Here is a 14,767-nt window from a genome sequence, read left to right on the forward strand (position 1 = left end):
TTTCTGAGTGATCTCGCTCCTCAGCAAAATATTTCAGTATATTTTCAGATTTTTTGACTAACGGTTCCAGAGATATCGCATTGAAAAAGTAGAATTGTGCAAAAACTATATGTAAAGAAATACTCATAACTTCTTTAATATAGATCCAAATCGAATAAAACTTGTTTTGTATTTTCTATTTTTATAAGGTTTCTAATAAAACATAGAAAAGAAATGCCCAGTGGGCTTGGGTGCCATTTCCTATTTGGTAGTGGGATTTGAATTATTACTATTTTTTTCTTAATTTATTAAAATGTGTCAATGCAATGTTTCACTTATACCAGTGTGGAACATTTGGTATGTCGCCAAAAAATAAAAAAAGAATAAATTTTTAACCTTTGTTTTGTCGCTTTATTTAGGAATTTATCTTAAACATTTAAAAGAACTGCTTCATTTTTGGATTTTGAATATGGTTCAGTAATTGTTGTTATTGTTATTTTTTATTTTATTTATTTATTTTTTAACAAATGTTTCACACTGGTATAAAGAAAAAATTGTGTTGACAAATTTTAAAAAAAATTAAGCAAAAAATAGTAATTATTCGAATTCTACTACTAAATAGAACTTGAAATTTTTGTAATTAATCGAAGTTTAATACAAAAAAAATATCCAAAAAATCGAAGAGTACAATCAGTGGTTAAAAATGGATTTTAAATATTAAATCGCGAAAAGTGCTCCCAAGCCCACAGTGCAAACTTTTTTCTATTTCTATTTAGATTATTATTAATGGGAATACACAGTCTTAACAGTTTCTTCTATCTTAATCACAGTTAAATTTATATTCCTTTATTTTCAGGCTCATCAAGCCATCTTATCAGCATGCAGTCCATATTTCGAAACAATATTCCTGCAAAATCACCATCCACACCCCATAATATACTTGAAGGATGTCAGATACTCAGAAATACGCTCCCTGCTGGATTTCATGTACAAGGGCGAAGTCAATGTCGGCCAAAGTTCATTACCGATGTTCCTCAAAACAGCCGAAAGCCTGCAGGTATGTCTTCGCATACATGAAAATTGATTGGTCAATTTGATTTGCTTATATTCGATTAATTTATTTTTCAGGTGCGCGGTCTCACAGATAACAATAATTTAAATTATCCTTCCGAACTTGATAAACACCGCGATGCAGACATTTCATCGCCAACAGGTCGAACAGCATATGGCGGCGGCAGCACCGGTGGCGGCCCTGGTGGTTTGGGTATGCGTGGTGAACGCGAGTCACGTGACCGAGGTCGCGGTGACATGCGTGACGACCTGCACTCACATCGCAGCAGCAGTAGTCTTAGCGAACGCAGTTCGGCGACGGCAGCCGCGGTTGCTGCGGCCGTAGCAGCGGCTAGTGGTAATGCTAGTTTACAATCTGCCGCAGCAAGTCTTGGCCTAACTGGTGGCGAACGATCTCCTAGTGTTGGTAGTGCCAGTGCAGCAGCTGCCGCCGTTGCGGCTGTTGTTGCTGCAGCAGCCGGACGCAGTGCTAGTGCTGATGTCTTAAACAGTCGTGGAGATGCTGGCAGTGATCGTGGCAGCGATCGTGGCAATGACAACAGTGTTTGCGGTGGTGTAGATCGTGATCGTGGTGGTGTTGACGAACGTCGCGATGATCTGGGCCAAATAGATTACAGCAATCAGAGCAAGAGAGACCGCGACAGAGAGGTGTCAACCACACCAGAGCATATTATTAGTAATAAAAGAAGACGTAAGAACTCATCTAACTGTGATAATTTGTTGACCTCGACCCCAAATGCGAATGTACAGGACAGGCATTACGCTCAAGACTCTCAGGTAAGTGATGGAAATAGTTAATAACTTCATAAATTATACAGCACGCATTTGTTTATAGCCAATTTGTTTTTATAACATGATCAACACCTGCAAAATATGGAGGGTGACGTTATTTGAGGTGTACACAAAATAATTATTATACCCTCAGCCTTTAGGCTAGAAAGGATATATACACAGATAACAATAAAAAATAAAAAGTGATACGACCAAAAATGTTCCTCATCGAAATAACGGTTTTAGACCCAAAGTATGTTTGGACGAAATTCGTTTCAGACAATTTGAAGTCGATTTAGCCATGTCCGTTCGTCTGTCTGGCTGGTGCGCACGATAACTCTCGAACGGATCAACCGATTCAAACCAAGTTTTGAGTATCGTAATATTTTGTCCAAGCCTAGTTTAAGTTCGAAGATGGCATAATTTGTCTACAAAATTGTGTTAACGATAACTCTCGAAGGGAGCAATCGATTTGGTCCAAACTTTGCACATCATATTATTCTTTCCAGATATAGATCGGGTTCGAATATTATATCGGTCCACTCCCTCGGGTACCTCCCACACAAAATTCGGATAAAGTGAAGTTTAAGAGCTCCTCTCGAATCGTTTTGAAATTTGTTTCAGTAGGTTCCCTTTACAGTTCCCCTTACGACGGTACAATTTTTTTCTTGCGCAAGTCAACACAGGATATTAGCCTAAAAGATCCAAGAAATCCTGACGGCACCAACCAAAATGACAAATCCGAAAGATAATTCTCGCAGGGAATTTCTGTTTGGTGCAGACTGTGCCATCGTATTATTTCCTCCAGTCATGTATCGGTACACTCCTTCAAGTACCTCCCACACAAAATTCGGAAAAAGTGAGGTTTAAGAGCTCCTCTCGCATCGTTTTGATTCTTTTTTTAGTAGTTTGTTTTAGCGGCCTCTTTTACAATGGTACAATTTTTTCCGGAGTAAGTAAATACTTCCTGAGATAATGACCCAAAAGCTCCAAAACCCTGCCGGCACATACTAAAATGGCTATTGTGCAAGATAACTCTAAAACTTTTTCAAAACTTTCTTCGAAACTTAGTTTAACGAAATTTTATATTTCGAGTCCTTTATGAAGAAGTTTGGTTACTCAAAATGTTTGGTATATGTTAATAATTTGGTATAGCCCCACATTACGGTACGTACAGATTTTAAAGCAAACTCGTGATACAAAATCAATATATTTTATATGCGGCATAATTATTGTGTTTGGTTTGGTTTGGTTTTGTTGTTTTTTTTTCTTTTTTTTGTTAGTGGCTGAGGGTATATCTCTGTCAGCACAGCTGACTGATACTTTCTTACTTGTCTATGTTAAAAATTGACCCTAACCATCCCTGTCTGTTGTGATTACTCTAGCTTCCACAATAATTCAGCTAGAACGCTACACCCGTGTATCTTCTTTCCATAGGCAGTTCAAATTCCATGGGTATTTTGATTTCGGGTATTTTGAGGATTTTAGCTACATTTTCTGAACGAACTATCTGAAGTTTGACATTTCCCAGTGGTCACAAAACTTCTCCTCTAAAAATGTTCTGGTATAGCCTCGATATAGCAGTACATTCCTATTTTTGGTATTTTGAGCATATTATCTACATTTTTCGACTGAACTGCCTTCCCAGTGGTCACAAAAGATCTTCACTAAAAATTGTCAAAATCAGTACATATTTTGGTATAGCTTCCACATAACGGTCCCGTCCGATTTTCGGTATTTTGAGAAGTTTATTTACAATATTTTTTACCGAACTAGCTACAATTTGACATTTGAGGTTCCCAGTGGTCACAAAACTTCTAAGCAGAAAATTGTAAACATAGGTCCATGTTTTGGTATAGCCCCTATATAACCCGTTTTGTTAACCGAACTATCTGTAATTTGAGACTTGATGTTCTCAGTGGTCACAAATCATCTCCACCAAAAATTGTTAACATAAGTCCATGTTTTGGAAAACATATCATATAATGGAACCTCCGGATTTTCTGTATTTTTAGAAGTTTATCTACAATTTTTAACGGAACTAGCTGAAAATTGTCATTTGAGGTTCCTAGTGGTCACAAAATTTCTTCACCAAAATTGTAAACACAGGTCCATGTGTTGGTATAGCCACTATATAACGGTACCACCTGATTACCCTATACCACAATGATTTCGATATAATTTGGCGAAATGTTTTCGAGACGAAATTGTGTCACATTTTCCAAATTTTATCAAAATATCTGTCCAATATACATATATGGGAGCTATATCCACATGTGAACCGATGATCTAAGATATCAATCAGCCAAACAGGTGCCAGCAATCAATCTGCTAGTTCTTGCTCGTTCTTGCTCGTTCGATCTGTTTTGTCCAGAAGTTGTCACTTCCTCCATTCATGCCTCTTAATTTCCTTTTAATTGTTATAAACAAAATACATAACTTTACGTTTAATAGATAAATAAAATGTTCATATTTGTTTGGCATACTTTTAGGCACCCACAAATTTTAAATCAAGTCCCGTGCCAAAATCTTCTGCTGGCGGTAGTGGTGGGGGTAATACATCAGAAACAGAGGACTCTGGAGGACGTCGTGATTCCCCCCTGTCAGCTGGTGCCCTCAGCGGTGGCGGTGGTAATGTTAATGCATCATCTGGTGGCATGGGCCTCAATCAATCGCTGAGTATTAAACAAGAATTAATGGACGCCCAACAACAGCAGCAGCGTGAACATCATGTTTCATTGCCTCCCGAATATTTACCGGTAAGCGTTACACAACAACAACTACACATATATATTTTGTTAGGATTGCCGACATAGAAGAAGTACAAAAAAACAAACTTCCAACACATATCAATCACTCAGTTTAAGAATGCTTAATTTGTTTCCTCATTTATTTGCTTTACTTTGTTAAGGTTTTTTCTTTGGACCGGTACGATGGTTCCAATTGATGTTTGTTTTAGTATCTATTTTAGTGCCAAATTATTTTTGTTGTATTTTAGATTCGTTTCATTAGATTTATTTTGTTCTTTTTTTGTTTTTATTGTAAAATTGAATTGTTTTACTTAGTTGCGTACAAAAATGCTTTAAACCTTAAATGTGCTACAAAATTATCCTCATTTTAATAACGAGCCATTAAGAATCGATGATGGTGGCATAGCAAATTGTGGCGCCAACAAGGAAGGGTAAACCTAAACTTTGTTCTTTTGGAAGGACGACGGATTATTGAGATTATCTTGTCGAGAATGAATATTGCGTAAATATCGGCCGTGAAAAAGAAAAAATCTAAACAATTTAAAGGGTATTTTATAGTAAAATGTCCATGTGTATGGGTTTCACGTCCATTGCTGTGACAGAAACCATGACATTTGGTATATGTACACTTCATCACACAGTTATCCTTTGTTTATGTTTCTCAAAAACAAACCAAAAAAAATACAACAACGACAGTATTCTTCCTTCATTCCATTTGCTCTTAAGTTTAATTTTTTGTTTGTCTTCTTTTTCTGTTTCTTGCGTTTTTTTATACGAATCTGTTTGTTTGAAAACAAAAAAGACTACCATTAATCTCGATAATCCTCGACAACCAAAATCAGGCAACAATAGTAATCCAAAGCAAGTCAGTTTTGCTGAAACATTTTCTAAACAGTTACAACACGAATACGAACAGTTTCACAAGCAACAGCAGCAGCAGCAGCAGGAACAAGGAAGAATTCAGCGAGACCAAGAACAGCAACAGCGTAGTCAACAACAGCAGCAGAGCATGATCTTCCAGCATGCTGTTGAGGTTCAATTGCAAAGATTACAACAGCAGACACAGCAACAAATAAAAAATACGTGGCAGCAGAATGTTGCCAATATTGAAATGGCAGCCACCTCGACCATTCAACGGCTGCTGCAGCAGCAACAACAACAACAGCAACAAACGTATCTAGCTAATGCCTGTGAAGCATCTACCTCACGCAACACGTCGGGCAATGCGAATCTTTCCTTGACACCGGCTATGTCCAGTCTAGCAGCGCCAGCGCCGCCTGTCTCTGGAACATCTCGCAAAAATGGCCGCTTCCGTACGAATTGGCTGTTTCTATACGACTGGTTACAATATGACGAGCACTCAAACACAATGTTCTGTAAATTCTGTCGCAAGTGGTCAAGTGAATTGCCGGACATCCGGACTTCATTCGTCGAAGGCAACTCGAATTTCCGTCTTGAAATTGTCAATCATCACAATAAATGCAAATCGCATCGCATGTGCTACGAAAGAGAAAAACAAGAGTGCCACAACATACAACAAAAGGATGTTGTTGTAAAAACGACATCGGTGTTGGAAACTGAATTGACAAAACCCGAAACAAAACAAGAAAAGCCCACTGCCACCACAACACAACCGCCAGAGATTATAACCATAAATGTTGGGGACGACAGCTCCTAATAGGCCATATCTTAGCCGCAACTAAAGGCAACACTTTGATGAACTCTCAGGTCAAATGCGCATATGAAATGCCAACTCTTTGCCTAAGGAGGAGAATTACTGCAATTTATATGTCGTCATCATCATCATTCACCACCACAATTATTTTTCACATAGTTTTTATTCTTTTGAAATAAAACAGCAATGAACATTTTAACGTTTTAAGTTTTAGTTGTAGAAATTCTATACATGTATAAGGTTTAAAGCATTTTTGTAAATAAATTCCGAACAACTTACTCAATGAGTAAAGTAATGACATGTACATATTTAAGAAGTCTCGATTTTATTTCTTTCTTGTCTATCCAATTTTCACTTTTGCTACAGCCCGGAGCTTTAAAGCACTCCGAAGATATGGCTTCATTACTATCGAGTCATTCAATGCAAGCCGCCGACTCTCGAGAGGATCATAACGATACAAAACAGTTGCCCTTTGACCAGTCTGACAATATCGATGGTAAGTCCATTTGTCTTTATCCTTTGATATCGTTCTTATTTATACTTTGCGTTTAGTCTAAATTGTTCGATAGACACATCTTTTTTAGATTTTTTTTTGTAAATTTTTTTGTAAAAAAAGAAAACCTGAAGAAACAAAAAAAAACCAAAACATCCAAAAAGTATTTTACAATTTAGCTCTTCTCCATATCTCAACAAAAAAAAAACATACCTACTTATTTCACTTATGTATACATACATATAATATATTAGAACTATATATATACACCAATCAAATTAGTATAGTATCCTAAAAAATCTCTCTGTTTTAGTTTCAAGTAGTTTCCTTTAATTTATTTGTCGATTTATTTGTTTTTTTCCTCCTTTTTTTTAATACTACCACAGATATTTTTTAAAACCAACATTTATAATATCATGCAATAAAAACGAAATGCGTTAGAAGACTGTTAATCTAAATGTTAAGAAATAGAACAGATTCGAAAACACTATAGAAATACGACCCTAAAGCTATGCTTGCTTTTGCTATATGAAGACGTGGACCTATACAGAAAAATTTCTAGTGGAAAGTTTTACACCACCAACGAAGGCTAAATACCAAATTTCAGCCATTTCGGAGGAATATTGTGGTCACACTGACAAATATCAACAAATTTCTGGTGGAAAGTTATGCACGCACATCGAAGAATAAATACCGTAATCTCCAAAATACCGAAAATCGGAAGGTACCATTCTATGGGGGATATATGAAGACGTGGACCTATACCAACAAATTTCTGGTGGAAAAGTTTATACCACCAGGGAAGACTAAGTACCCAATTCCAGCCATTTCGGTTGCATACTGAGGCCACAACCTTCGCAATCCCGAAAATCGGTAGGGAACCTTCTAAGGGGGGACTATACCAACAAATTTCTTGTGGAAAGTTTTATACCCCCAAGGAAGACTGATTACCAAGTTTTAGCCATTTCGGAGGGATATTGAGGCTCCAATCTCCAAAATACCGAAAATCTAAAGTTACCCTTCTATGGGGGCTATATGAAGACGTGGACCTATACCAACAAATTTCTGGTGGAAAGTTTTATACCCCCAACGAAGACTGAATACTAAGTTTCAGCCATTTCGGATTGATATTGAGGCTCCAATCTCCAAAATACCGAAAATCTGAAGGTACCCTTCTTTGGGGCTATATAAAGACGTTGACCTATACCAACAAATTTCTGGTGGAAAGGTTTATACCACCAAGGAAGACTAAGTACCCAATTCCAGCCTACCGGCAAATTTCTAGTGGAAAGTTTCATACCACCAACAAACACAAAATGCCCCATTTCAGCCATTTCGGTGGGATACTGAGGCCACAAACTACGGAATACCGAAAATCGGGTGGGCCAAATACCAAATTTCAGCAATTTCGGAGGGATACAACCTTCGAAATACTGAAAATCGGGAGGTATCGTTCAATGGGGGCTATATGAAGATGTGGACCTTTACCGACAAATTTCTGGTGGAAAGTTTTATACCCCCAACGAAGACTAAATACCAAATTTCAGTCATTTCGGTTGGATATTGAGGCCACAACCTTCGGAATACCGAAAATCGGGTGGGCCTTTATGAAGACGTGGGGGCTTTATGAAGGAGCGGACCTATCCCGGCCATTTTTTTTTTTTTTTTTTTTTTTTTTTTTTTTTGTGAAAAGTTGTATACGACTAACGAGAAGATTAAATACCAAATTTCCGCCATTTCGGTACAACCTCAACATACCGAAAATCGGGAATTCCGTTCTATGGGGCTATATCAAAACGTGGATCGATAAGTTCATTTTCAATACCAAACATCCTAGGAATAAAACAAACGTCTGTACCAAATTATAAAGCTCTATCTTAAATATTGCGAGATGTATCTTGATTTCAACAGACGGACGGACCGACGGACATGGTTACATCGACTTACATCGGCGAATATTTCGATGTGTTACTAACGGAATGACAAAGTTAATTATACCCTCTATATTATGGGTATAAAAAATATTGGAACGGAGCTATAACAACACTGTTATGGAACAACAAGACGTTTTGGAATTTCTAAGGAACATTAAATGACTTTCGCCTAAATATAAGCAACATTATTCTCAACATTAATTAATTCTAACGTATTTCGTATGTATGTAATGAAATATCCAACAAAGGCTACAACATACAGTCGAATACGCTTATGATATGCTCGAGTCGGTACCGGAATTTTTATAGATCGATATAATAATGATTTTGCAAAACATGACAAATTATTTGTATATATTTATTATTTGTAAACTTTTTTTTGCTTTTAAATCGTGTTTTTTATCAGAAAATATTTTATTATTGTCGTAATTAATGAAAATCTATGTTGTTATAAGCGAATTCGACTGTACAATTTCAAAATTCTTTAATCATGGTTTTTTGGTAATTTGGTAAAACCATGGTCAAGTCCCACTCAAAGAATTTATAAATTAGTTTTGTTTTCTTTCTTTATTTTACCTCCATTTACTTCAATTTCTATACCTTGTCCTTTTAATTGGTAACATTCCTTCATTGATTCAGTTCAAACGTTTAATAAACTATTATCCCTCTCCTTAAAAACCGTATTATTTGCATGCCTCAGACTTGATAATATACATATATAACTTTTCTTTAAACTTCTATCCCGCGATATACATACGCTACCTCACAGGTTATTTCCTTTTATTATTTGCATAAACTCCTTTAGTATTAGTGTTAATATAAGTAAAATCATATAAACCTTATACGACAAAAGATTCCATTTCCTTTTCAATTGTAATTAACTGTAATATATTGCTTGTAATTTTTATACGCTTGTGTCCGTGTAACTTGTCCAGCATTTAAACTTGTTTAGGACACACTTTTTTTAAAACCAACGGCTGGCTACAACAACCAAATGCTATAAAAACTACAAGCAAAACATTTTGCAACAAATACAATGATAAAATTGAAAATGAACAAAATGAACCGCTTTCATATAATGGGTATTTTGCTCATAGAGGACAATATATATATCAGAAGACACTTTTTCATTTTATTTACTTTGAAAGCAACAGATCAACACCTCTCCTGCCCAATTAGAAAATTATTCAAAAATCAAACATTTCCTTTAAGTTATTTATACTGAAGAATAAATACATAAAACAATGACAACAACAATACCTACCTTATACAAAATCCAATTTCTAAAATCACAATTTTAATTGATTTTAATAAGAGTTCTAAGTAATTGCATTCCCAATTTTTACAATGCATAGGTCTTAGGCAATATACATACATACAGTATGTGATGATTGATAGAAATTCTTTCAATACTCTAATACATGGATGTATGTACGTAGTCTATGTAACTTAAATTTAACTTATAGGTACCTAATTTATATAATGTAATGTGATCGTTCGTTCGTTGCATGCTGCATGTTGAGTAGTCTTATTTCTATTTTATCTAACTTTTATCTTTATATGTATCTCTACACATTTCTCTCACTTTACTTTGTTCACATATTTGCAGTAATTTTTTATTTCTGAACAAATTTTGCTCCCAACTTTTATTTCAAATCTTCATTTAACGTATGTATCATCAACTTGCATACCTAATATCTGTCCTATAAAAACACTTCCTTTCACATTATTCTAATTTCTTTTATCAAAATGGTCTATATCTCGTATTATTCTAATTTTATTTGTATTGACAATTATCATTTATTGTATGTATATTAAATTATTTTATTTTTTTGATTCTTTACTTTGAGTTTCCTTGTATTTTATTTTAACATTCATATTTAAAAAAAAAACATCAACTGAATAACTTTCCTTTTGCGTGAAACCCCAAAACATGCTGAAAACAAATTAACGAAAGAAAAAACAACTGGTTTAAAAACTACTATAGGAGGATAGCCTCACCAGTAATTTCTAAACAAAAACAATGACATATCTATTCCAAATTTTTAACCTAATTCACCCTACTATAAAATGCCTCCGTTTAATAATTTTTCTGGTAAACAAAATATTCTACATATAATGTACATAAGTAATAAATTATTAACGTTACGTCATCAATAATTGGCTAAAATCACTAAATACCAACTCTTCTTCTAAATACATACATACATATTTAGTAATTGAATCCTATCCAAGAAATTTATGACTAAAATTTCGTATTGCGCTTAAAACAGATTGTAAAAAAACCCAGCAATACAGAGACTCACTGTCTTTTCATTAGAAAAGCTTAATCAAAAGCTTTGCGTGTTAAACGCAGTCAATAGATACACTGCTTAAAATTTAGGCCCTCACACATGTCTCTGTAAAAAACAATTTTCCATTGGAGTTATGCCATTGCTATAAAAAATTGCTATAGTAAAAACTTAGTTAAAAACAGTTAAAAATTTTAAAATATCCAGCCCAAGATCATCACGAATTTCTGCGTGGAGGTATTTCATTTACTCTAGACGTAATAACAACGTAAAATATTACAGAGTACCCCCAATTTTCTGCCAGTAGTTTTAATTTTTCCGGCAGAACATTTGTGGCAGGTTAGGCGAACATTTGTGGCACGTGGCGAGCAGCATTTCTCCGATAATGACGTAAGAGAACTGGGAATGTAAAGGTCGTAGAAATATATCACCACATAGTAGCGAAATCACAATTCCAAATGATATTCGAATCATTGCTTTGCACTAAAATGCTTAGTTTTAAATCAATTGTAAACATAATTCAAGTGTTGCAACAGTTGATCAACGTATAATTGGCACGCATAGCGTATTTTTTTTTTTTTTTTTTTTTTTTTTTGAAAAATATCGTCCGATCATTGGAAAGACTATATAATTTCATAAAAACCATTTTTTCACAAACTTGAACAGGAGGTTCAAGATGTACCAATTCAATATTGTTGTAGTCCACTGAAAACGAAAATATCTTCGATTTTTCAAGTCACTCGATAAAGTTATTCTATAACGGTAAGTGTAGAGGAAAGTGGGCTTTTATAGATTTTCATATTTAAACGGGTATTACTTCTTTTCTCACAACGGATCTTTATCATTTGCTTTTTCTTTGGGAGAATCTTTCACACAAGCCATACATTTTTTTAATTTTTTAAAGATAACAATTAATATAGGCATTTACTATTACAAGAAGGAAATTAAGTAAGCGTTCGAATATGGAAAAAACAGTAAAGTTGGTTAAAAAATAAATTAGTTATGCTATTTTTTGAGTTTTAGCTTCTTGGCTTTTGTTCAATATTTTGTATGTTTGAACAATTAAACGCCACTGCGTATGATTATTATTCATTAGAACTAGTTTAGTAAAAATCATACGTACTGAGTTTCCAATTTTAAAAATAAAAAAAATATGAACAAAACCAAAAAGGTAACGGATTTTATTTTTTTTTTCGCCGTAAAATTCTATGTCTGTTGAAATCAAGTCATATATCTCTCAATTTTTAAGATAGAGCTTTATACTTTGGTAAAGTATATACTCCTAGGAAGTTTGGTATGGGTTATATCAGTTCACGTTTTGATATAGCCCCCAAAGAACGGTATCTCCCGATTTTCGGTATTTTAAAGATTGTGGCCCCAATATCCCAAATGTCTGAAATTTGGTATTTAGTCTTCTTTGGGCGTACAAAACTTTCCACCTGAAATTTGTCAGTATAGGTCCACGTCTTCATATGAAACCCAGTTTTTCTCTACACTTACCGTTATAGGTATTGTCAAAGGTATTATAGTCTTCCCTGGACTAAAACAAAATCGAAGTGGTACATCAAAACTCTTGCATAATTTTGGTGTAGCACAGTATTATTTAGTGAGTTATTGTCATTTCTTATTCACTCCTCCATCCAATGGTCCAAACTTTGTCTGACGCTTAGGCACAATTAAGGTGCTATGCCGTTAATGGGTCCAATAGTCTCATCATTTAACTCTTGAATTGCTGCTGCCTTTTCGACGTACACCTTTTCTTTGAAATAACGCAAAAGAAAGAAGCCTAACTGTACCTCGCATGATCTTGGCGGCCATCGCCACCACGTGAGATAACACGGCCATTGAAATTGTGTCGCGTTAGTTGTATGGCAAGTGGCCCCGTACCGGTGAGACCACATATCGTGCACATCCATATCAGCCAATTCAAGCTATAAAAAATTCGTCTTCATCTCACGATAGCGAACACCATTCACAGCAATTTCCAGACCGTCCTCATATTTGGAAAAACCCAATATTCCCGCCTGACCATAAACCGCACCAAACAGTCAGTCACTCTTTGGTTTTTAGACAATTCCGCTAATTTACGAATCCACTGAGGTGAAAACACGCTTCATCGCTGAGATGATTAGCATGATATTCATTTCACGCCCATTTTCGTTTGCTGGGGTGCGTGACGTTTTGTGGTTCACATCCAAATTCTGCCCTTCAAATTTAACCACCATTTAATTTTTCCTGTTACTCATCTTGGGAGCTAGGGTTTCCACAAAGCATCGCCATTTTACTCGAAAAGTTGCCAATGTTTTTGCATCTTCCCAGGTGTTCCTTTGTCGACTTCGATTTCGTGATACTTGGGGGGTTCCATTCAAACGCCATTCTGGTTATGCTATGAACATTTTTCTAAATTTTTTCCAATCCATCTCACATTCCTACGTTTAATCTGCTTTTGTATGGATACCTATTTCGTTAAGTTTCACAGCTCTATGTTACTTAGGGTGTTGAGCCAGAATACCCTGCATATGATCCTCAGGGATTTGTTTATGAATGCCTGTAGCTTTTGCTGTATAGCAGAATCGGTTTTATACATACTTCGAATATTATAAGCTTGTTTTCCGGGATATGTGTGATCTTTTCCATATACCCAGTTCGGATTTTATGGCCTCATCTAAACCGGGCTAAATCTACCCTTTTTTGCATTTATCAGGCCTTTATCTCAGAAACGAATTGGAATTTGGCCTTGCTGTTTTTAGCAATATTGTAGCCCTAAACTAGTAGAACTTATCTTTTGAAAAAGTCACATAAGAAAAACTCCATCTAGGGTATCAAAATCTATAAAATATAGAAAATTTTACATAATTGCTGAAATTCTGGTCAGTATCGGCTAAACTATTGGGAGTTGAACCAAGTAACCCTTTGCAAAAAATCTTCCAAATAAAGTTCTCAACAATTCTTTCGAACATTCTGAAACTCTAAAATGCTTACTTCATGTTGTTTCAGCGGTATTTTGCTTCATACCTTTTACAACACGTATTTCAAACACAGTTCAAACAAAAAGTTTATTCTCGCATTTCGAATTTCACTACATATTTGAAATTTTTATTAAATCGTCGTTGAAAAATGTACTGAAAACAACGGCATAGAGGCATTTTACAACAATGACTTGTTCTGAAGAGTTGTGTATTACATTCCAGGGAATATTTTTCCGAAAGAAAATATTCAGAAAAAATGACGGTTTTGGAGATACGGTGCGAAATGTACAAAAATTGAGGAATTTTTACATATATTTTGAAATTTGAGGCAATAAATGTAGTTTTTCGAGTTCATTATTTCTACAAATAGTTTATTCTTGTCCTTATCTACAAATTTGCTTCAGAGGTCTGAAGAAGATTCGCATTGGTTTCAGAGATATAGCCCCGAATTTCTTTAAAAACTCAATATTTAACCATGTTTAGATGGGGCTATAAAATCCTAGATGGATCTGCCACAACAAAACCCAACTAGGGTTTATTGTCGAGTGGGTCTGTACTTTCAAAAAATCCTCAGTTCGAATTGTTTGTACAAGATCACCTTAAAAATGTAGCACAGTGTAATCTAAGTCATTGGTGATCTCTACCTTACGGTAGCGTCAAAACCAACCACACGTATTCTCTCTTTATTTCTCATTTGTCATTGCTTACTAATGGGGAGAGTGTCTTACCACTACTAATACACGAACTATTCTGAGCACACCTGATCTAAGTCATCTAGATGTCGTGAGAGTCTTTAGGTTATGCCTCTTCTCAAAGAGCAGACTTCATTCATTA

The 14,767-nt window shown here is 35.2% G+C and overlaps 1 protein-coding gene across 40 annotated transcripts in view; it reads left to right on the plus strand.

Moving 5' to 3' along the window:
* fru (sex determination protein fruitless) overlaps nt 1–14,767 on the plus strand; it is an 805,497-nt gene that overhangs the window by 761,894 nt on the left and 28,836 nt on the right. For 39 of the 40 annotated variants that reach the window (XR_012408588.1, XM_073957500.1, XM_073957651.1 and 36 more), the window contains 4 exons: nt 836–1,036; nt 1,108–1,827; nt 4,314–4,580; nt 6,613–6,742. Coding sequence is in view for 39 of the 40 variants with exons in the window: in XM_073957500.1 (XP_073813601.1) it covers nt 836–1,036; nt 1,108–1,827; nt 4,314–4,580; nt 6,613–6,742 (1,318 nt within the window). In the remaining variant the exon portion in view is untranslated. Of the gene's footprint in view, nt 1–835; nt 1,037–1,107; nt 1,828–4,313; nt 4,581–5,373; nt 6,560–6,612; nt 6,743–14,767 lie in introns of those variants that run through there. The other variant, XM_073957636.1, reaches the window with a different exon arrangement.

This window comes from Musca autumnalis, unplaced genomic scaffold (assembly GCF_047663935.1).
Source record: "Musca autumnalis isolate F117 unplaced genomic scaffold, ASM4766393v1 scaffold_1, whole genome shotgun sequence".
NCBI classification, from domain to species: Eukaryota; Metazoa; Arthropoda; class Insecta; order Diptera; family Muscidae; genus Musca; species Musca autumnalis.